At 46.2% G+C, this 8533-nt stretch overlaps 1 protein-coding gene across 1 annotated transcript; it reads left to right on the forward strand.

Moving 5' to 3' along the window:
* The first annotated feature begins 1469 nt into the window (after nucleotides 1-1469).
* LOC119386163 (neo-calmodulin) lies at nucleotides 1470-7905 on the forward strand. The gene is made up of 2 exons (XM_037653505.1): nucleotides 1470-1940; nucleotides 7735-7905. The coding sequence occupies exons 1-2, from the start codon at nucleotides 1470-1472 to the stop codon at nucleotides 7903-7905; spliced, it is 642 nt and encodes a 213-aa protein (XP_037509433.1).
* Nucleotides 7906-8533: the final 628 nt, after the last annotated feature.

The following is an 8533-nucleotide window of genomic DNA, read 5'->3' on the forward strand; positions in this document are numbered from 1 at the left end:
CAATTATCTACTAGATCTAGTTGCGAATCGCCGTAATATAGTTTCATAACGTAATCTGCTTCTTTATTCTTAGGATAGAAAAGCATGAACTTTATTTTTTTAACATTTATTTTTAGTGGTCTTCGAATTTTCATTTCCAGAGAGCCGTGGTTGAGAGGTAAGATCTGGACAGCATCTGTACTTGAGAACATGACATCATGACGTAAAAAAGCCGGGCGTAGCTTGCATTAGTGGCGGAAGGCTAAAGGCGAAGCGTAGATCATCGGTCCCTATAGCTGGACCTGGCCATACGAAATGACGCCAAGTTATACGAAGGGGTGCCAAGTGGTGCCAAGTTCATTTCCAGTTCAGCACAGTCGCCTTTCGCCTTTTCGGCCTTACTCAACACAAGCAAGAACTACCTCAAACGGGTCGAGTCCAGCTGTCTCGCTTAGCAGCGCGCCGCGATTCCCGTTAAGCGGCTTGCTCATCGGCTGTGCGAACCCTTCTTCGGTCTCCTCGTGTCTGCGTCTGGCGCTACGCGTCGCCATCACGATCCGGCTTCGTACAGAACGAAGCAGCGCATGCGTAGCTGGCCGTGACTTCACGTCTGGTTCAACCAAGCGGTTGCGCGCAGTGTCCAGCCAGGCAGGCAGGCTGCTGGCGGAGCAGTGTACGGGCTAGCGAAGCAGTGAAACCGGCTGCAAGGCAACGCATGATGACGTCATCGTAGAGCAAAGTTTTTCTTTGTTCGCGCTGGACAGATTACGGCCGGCTTAAACAGTTCCGCTGTGAAAAAGGCGAAACGCGTTAGCTGCGTATATCGAGAGGAACACATCGAAATTCGCATCAAGTGAACCTCGCTCTCTCTCTCTCTATTTCTTTCTCTCTGTTTCATTGATTTTCTCTATCTCCGGTTTTCTGTTTTGATCTCTATTTCTGATATCTCTCTTCTGTGTCTGTTTCTTTCTATATGTTTTTCTCTTTCTATCTTATTCTGTCTTTTTTCTATTTCATTCTCTATACTTCTCTCTTTCTCTTTCTTTCTATCTGTTCCTTTTTCTCTCACTCTCCGTGTACTCGCTCTCTCGCACATCGGAGTTTGCATCCCATGCCAGGAAAACCTGCGCACCTGTCCTGGGATCGAATCAAAAGATGGAGAAGAGTAGGAAGGGAGCTCGGGCCGGTTCATGATGATGATAGTTTTCTGTCCCCTCTGCCTGCACTCACGGTCGGCTTAAACAGCGCCGCTGTTATAAAGCTCATATTTAATTCCTTAGTTATCACCTAGCGTGATGTACTTAGTATATTCATGTATCGCGCCGCATTCTTGAATTCTTGGTTTACGCGGGTAGTGGATCAATTGCACACTACACGATCATGATCATCGTCCCGCCGTGCCACCTTCTTCGAAAGGCGCACAACCTCCGGCGGAGGCGGCGGCGGCGGAGCGCAATTATCACGGCAACGGAGCGCTCCCCGCCAACGCAATGGCCTCAGGAAGTCCTAATGGCGAACACCAGTGCTTTGATGGGAGCGCGATGACGAAAGACCATGCGCGAAGGCAATTGAAAAGGCTCTTCGACTCCGCTGGCAGCGGCGGCAGCGGCACGAGCAATGGCTCCGCGCCCAAGATCAGAAGATATGACGACGCTCATAGTAGTGGCGCCGGAGCACCAACTGACACACGCTGCTTGCAGCTCTCCGAGCAGGCGCTCGCGGACTTGCGCGAAGTATTCGCGCTGTTTGACCGGGACGGCGATGGCGAGATCAGACCCGAGGACGTGGGCGTCATGTTGCGCGCCATCGGCCAGAACCCGACGCAGGCCGAGCTCGAAATGGCAATCGCCGAAATGGACACCAATGGCAACGGCACCGTCGACTTCACCGAGTACGTCGCCTACATGGGTGAGGAAACGCTCAATCCGCCTACCGAAGAAGAGCTCCGTCAGGTGTTCGAGGTGAGCACACCTACTCCTTGATTGGCCGCCTTTCCCTTCGGTGCGAATTATTCCTTAGATCTCATCAAGCAATCAGTTGGCGATACACGCAAGGGTTTTCCCAACGTAGGAGTACCGTAACAACATACATTAGCGCGGTGCCCATTTCTCCATTTCCCCACTTATAATCTGCCCCCCCCCCCCCCCTACCTGTAAAAGCAGTATGTAGCGCCTCCTAGGCTTGCCAAAGTCCCACCAATCACGGGAAGCTTGTGGTCGTGATATAGTGAGCGGGTGCTCGTCTCAATGAAAGCAACCTGGAGCAGCCACTTAAAAGTAAAAGTCATTCCACTTGAGTTCCGTGACCCTGAATACTCATCCGTAATGATGGTGTCTGCCTTGCTAAAACTAAAGTGCAATGAAGTGATCCGGCGACACCGATATTTATTAATCAAGTTTACAATCGTTCCGTTTTATATTGAGATTACGTCATGGCGTGAAATCAGTCCGCCGTGGTGAAGCAGTGGTGGCTATGGTGCTAGGCTGCTCACCCGAAGGTCGCGGGTTCGATGCCGACCGCGGCGGTATCATTTTGATAGAGTCGAAATTTTAGAGGCCCGTGTGCTGTGTGATGTCAGTGTACGATAAAGAACACCTGATGGTGAAAATTTCCTGAGCCCTCCATTACGGCGTCCCTCATAATCATATCGTGGTTTTGGGAGTTAAACCTCAGATGTTATTATGGCGTGAAAACAACGTGCCGTGGTTGAAGCACTGTGATACCAGAACTCGATATATAGACTATTTTGCATATATGGGCGCTGCCACATTGGGCTGTTAAACGAGTGGTTTCTCATTTTTTCTAAATCGCGACATTAATTAATAAGGTCGTGAAACGTTGAGCGCACGAACACAACCATTTTCATTCCTAAGCTTCTACCGTACCACTGATCGTTTAGCTCTTAATGATATGAAACGGTGAGGTTAACAGCCCATTATGGTGGCACCGAAACCGATCCGTAAAATAGATGAAGTTAGAAACTGTCTAACCGTGCATTTTGCAAATCGATCTACAACATTCTCATTGTAATTTTTCGTCCAGCATCATCGCCTCAAAATCTTGTTCGTTATTTTTGCATAATGAAGCAATTAGCATCATACGAATACAACGTGATTTAAACCGTGCAGTAGTCAGCAACGCGCATTTAGTCGCGTCGTCATAGAGTGCGCCCGAGCATTTTTGAAGTCTCGCTAGAGTTAGCCGGCGCATCCTGTAAGCTACTGAAGCTAACTTACCATCGTTCAAATCTTGTTACAAGAGAACGGTTTCAACTAACAGGCTCGATATTATTAGCAGTTGTGATACGTACAGAAGTCAGCAATATAAGATAAAACATTGCAATTACATAATTAAGGTCACAGTGGCGAGACACATTTGGCAATCGCAAATGTTCTCATGACGCCGAATGCGCAAGCGGAAAGGTATATATGAAAATTCAATACGCCACATTCTTATCAGGAGGCTGCAAGTAATTGTTTAATAAACTTGAATTATGTGATCCGCTTCAAATTGCTCACGATAGTACATATTAACATATTTTTTATCAGTGTGCTGATTCTAAACAATGACTATGCATACCCACTGCTAATACAGTTGAACCCTTCTATAACGAAAGCCCTCAAAAACGAAATTCTCGCAGCAACGAAACATCTGACGCCCCCGTCGAACGTCTATGGAGTTCAATGTATTTGCCCATTCCCGACAGCGAAGATATTTTAAAACGGACTCCCCAAATAGCGAAAGTTTCAGGTAGTGATGCGCAACGTTTTTTTCAACCCATGAACTATTTGGAAACCCAGAAGTTCGAAAATTGCAACACCGCACCTTCGACGAGTCGGCCACATACGTTTCTGCCAACAAGCATCGATGCGACCATTGCGTTTTACATTCGCCATCTTGAACACGCCGGCTGCTGTCTTCATCGACGTCACGACCACGCGACAATAACAACAAGACCTTTTTTTCGCTCAGAACAGTTTTTTTTGCTAACGACTCTATTAGCAACTACGTTGGCACATGACGTTTTAAGTGACAAGACCCACTAAAGTGACTTATTAATGACAGACATTCTATAGAAAGCCTAACTGCTTGCTGCCGGGCGTCTCTCCGCGTGCACGCCGAGATCTCTCGCGCTTTGCTTACGCGCAGTGTTGTTTGGCCTTACGGGAAAATGCCGCCTTCTATTAAATAGCGTAAGTTCTTCGACGCTTAAAGGAACACTAAAGGCAAATATTAGGTCAACGTTGATTGTTGAAATAGCGGTCCAGAAACCTCGTAGTGCTACTTATATGCTGAGGAAGTGCTTATTTTGAAATAAAATCACGTTTTAGTGGTTTGCATCGCCTTAGCGCACTTCAAATCACCCGCCTGAAGTCAGACTTTCATACGTCACTGCTGTCGTGGCCAACGTTGCTCGCCTTTACTGCGCGGCCGCCGACACTAGTGGCAGCAGAGCGAAAGTAGCGGGATCCAAAGCAGCAACAACGGCCATCGAAGCCATCGAAGCTTGCCGCAATCGCCGCAATGGATGTGGACGGAGAACTCGACAACGAGACATTGGCTTGCGTCGCTGGGCTCCAATTCAGTGACTTGAGCCCCGATGAACGCGGTATGCTACTGAGGGCTCGTAGTGCCGACGTCGTTGCATGCGGCATTTTGTCAAACTTTCTGTCAGAGCGACTTTCACGAGCGCGCAAAACACACGTGGCAGTACGCGATCCCGAAACTACGAGTGAGACGCGACCGCGTGAGCGAAGCAGGGCGCCGGGCGAAGCGCAGTTCGGCGAAAACGAAACCATTGAACCACGCGCGCCCTTCCCCATGGCAACGCCACAGAGGTCCTTTTTTCCATGAGTCCAACGGAAACGAACAAACAGCATTTTATCACGTCTTTTGATGCACGGAAGGTTCTTTTTTTATTGCTGCTAGTTTGATTACTAGTGAATAATTGTAGGCAGACTCTCATACGTCATCGGGATCACTTCAAAAATGTCCCACTCGTGGCGCTTATCATGTGATACATTTAGCTTAATTTCTCGGTAATTAGGGCACTGCGGTTGATAATATTGCCGTTTTAGAAGTTGTTACACATTGAGTTTTCACTCTGACATAAATTGTTATTTGCTTTAGTGTCCCTTTAAGGAGAAGTATTGGATTATCGCCGAAGCTGCGAAAGGCAGAAAAAAGGCGGATATCGCGGATGTCATGAGCACATTCCTCTGCTATCACGACCATGATAAAGCTATGAAAACTTATTAAGCTGCGAGGCTCGAGCCATCAAGCTACTCAAAGCAACGTGAAACACAGCAACATCAGCGACTTCTTTAAATAAATTTTGGTCGTGCGAAGTAATTGGTGGGCGTAATTTATCTTTTTTCAAAAATTCTCACGAAACGAACAAAAATGGCTTTCCCTACGATTTCGTTATCCAGGGGTTCGACGGTATGTGCTTTTCTATGTTTTATGTGCCCGATTTCATAGAAAACATACTTCACATATTGACTTCATATTTGAATTGTGTTGCATGTTTCCGCTGTTAAGATGTATGGATTTCATACTTTAAGTATCTCAAATTTTTTGCACAACTTGTATGACTAGTTGTATTTCGAGTGGTAGTGCTATGTTTGTCCTGTTTTTCTGCTGTGTACGTATGATCGCATGCCCTATGTAATACACCCGCACGAGGATCCTTGGGGTATTGTAAACAAATTAAATAACTTATGCAACTTGGAGAACTTATGGTCCCTTGTAAGTTCGCCTAAAACGACTCGAAGGCGAAAGCCAGCTGCTTTTTTTTTTCGAGTCAATGCATAGAACTGTCCCTGCCCCCCTCCGAAAGCTTTCGGCACCTAACGTGCATTTGCACTGCCTCTGGGATCGGAGGTATGGCAAGCTTCCTGCCCCTCAGCTGGTTTTGCACTGCCTCCGTGATCACCGCTCCTTTAACCAATCCACGATGCATTGTGATAACATCATAGTGGCGTCATGAAGATGTCATGGTAACGTAACAAATTTTCTATCCGTGTCTCATGATGCAATCATACGGCGACGTCATCACGTGATGATTTTTGCCCTCATTTGTCTTGACGCCGACACCGCGGGACGACAGTCGACGATGGCGGTCAATTATCGCGTTTGATGAGACATCGAAGACTTTCGCCTTAACAAACATACGTGCATACATTGTATTCTCTCAGGCTTTCGCCTGCGACACGACATAGTTTTCAATAGCCTGTATGGTTTAAATGTGTCGCGTGGAGGCCCACCAAATATCAGGAATTTAGTGATGAAGAGTAATACCGGCCTTAAAAGAGGTTTCTTAGAGTCGCCAGGGGTCACTCTGATATCAACTTGTCACTATTCGCGACAGTAGCACAAAACATATTTTATACTTCAATGCCCTGAATGTTTTACTGCCATTTTCAATAATGGGAAACTGGAAGTAATCTCAAAAGAATGTCTCCAATTGCTTGGTCTAACGTGAGCGGTGAAGAACTGCAAAAAGCTGTCAAAGCAAGAAGTAGGCGTAGCGTTTTATCCACTGATATTAGCTCTATTCTTGATAAGAACGACCTTGAAACCACTGCAAAAGCAGGATGATTATGCACGGATCAATCACGTATGGATTTTGTTCCAGGAAAATACAAAGCTTTCGTTCTACAGCCATGGCCTTCTCCACCTAATTTCGAGTGGTATTTCGTGATTGAAAAAAAGTAGTTAAAGATATCGCTTACAGTTTGACGTTTTAAATATGAATGACAAGTAACTTATTGCCAACAGAAATATAGAAATAAAGTGAATTAGTAAAACAGCCCGTGAAAAAAAAAACGTTTTTTGAGATCATTGCGGAGTAGTTTTCATGAGCTAGAAATGTATACTCGCCACATCGTGCACAGCAGCGTTCCCGTTGTTCTTACAGATAAAAGTACCGATTAAATGCTCCAGTTAACAGTCATTGTGCACGTTTGTGTACAATGGATACGTGTGTGCATGTGTGATGTGTATTTTGCCTCAATTGCTCACGCAGGCGGTTACGGAGACCGGCGGCGGCGGCGTGCAAATACGGCACTGTTGTTGTGCTCTCATAACAGCTTTCGCTGTAAAAAATACAAAGATTACAAACTGTAGTCATAGCACTATCAACATAAAATTTCACTCCTATTGCGTATTATAGAAAATAAATAAATATCTAAATTGAATAAGAGGCGCTCTCTTTGATAGCTGAAGTCAGGATGAAAAGTAGTGTATCACCATGAACAAATCATGAACTTGCAAAAGTATCATGCGAAACAGACTTTGAAATACACGCATTGAAAATATTTAAGAGTACTTTTTGCGAGCTAATCTGTACTCGTGTTGCAGCGTCTCGCTCCCAGCGGCCTTTCGATTCTTCTTGTAGGCACCCGCTTAGACTATTTCGTGCTCCAGCAATCAGTCATCCTGTGTGTTCGTGAATGACCCGCCGCCACGGCGGTCTAGTGGTTATGGTGCTCGGAAACTGACCCAAAGCTCACCGGAAGCCGCATTTTCGATGGAGGCGAAAATGCTTGTTGTACTTAGATTCAGGTGCACGTATACGTGAAGGAACCCCAGGTGGTCGATCGAAATTGCCGGAACTCTCCACTACGGCGCCCTTCATAATCATATCGTGGTTTTCGGACGTTAAACCCCAACAATTATTTTTATGTGTTTGTGCATGTTGTATATGTGTCAGCCTGTGCAATATTCCTGCTTCATTCTCGATTGCTTGCCCAGTTCTTCGACAAAGACAGGAACGGCTTCATCACTGCGGATGAGTTGCGCCTTCTCATGACCGCCTTGGGCGAGCAACTGACGGACGAGGAAGTCCACGAAATGATACGGGAAGCCGACATGGACGGAGATGGCCAAATTAACTATCACGAGTTCGCTGCAGTCATGAAGTAATTTTTATAAACCAATGACATCTACGAGGTCACTTGTACACATTGCTCAATTTTGAAGGCTGACGCTGCAGTGGTCTTCGTTGTCTAAGCCTAAGATCAGTGTGTAGTCCTGATAAATGCGAATCATCTTGCAAACCAAAGGACGAGGACGCTAGAAAATTCAGAGTGTGCAGTGCGTTTAAAGACGCTCTTCTACGAGGTAAAGTCAAACAACCACGCCGAACAGACTGTATTTGTATTTGGTCTTTGCCAAGAATGTAGCGAGAATGGTCGCGGAACCAGTCACGGTCTACCGCAGCGACCGCAATGCGATCACCACTACCATTCCTCTAAAGTAATAATGAAACATGAAACATGCGCCCACATCAGCATGTGAGGTGTTTGATACAGCTTCGCTGGACATTCACGTACGCAGTGCGCGCGATTGCAGCCAATTTTCACAGCACAGCTGTTATGGTCGAGGTCTCCCGTGTGTCGTAGATAGAAAATGACCATCACCATAAACCGCAACCCGCTGAATCGCCGTCCAAGCACTAGGTGCAGATGATTAGCGAGAGAAGCTGAAATGTGCGGTCCCTAATCGGTATTTCCCGGATGCGTGTTCCTTTGTTAATTTTTAGTGGACCAGT

The sequence above is a fragment of the Rhipicephalus sanguineus genome, chromosome 3 (genome assembly GCF_013339695.2).
Source record: "Rhipicephalus sanguineus isolate Rsan-2018 chromosome 3, BIME_Rsan_1.4, whole genome shotgun sequence".
Taxonomy (NCBI): domain Eukaryota; kingdom Metazoa; phylum Arthropoda; class Arachnida; order Ixodida; family Ixodidae; genus Rhipicephalus; species Rhipicephalus sanguineus.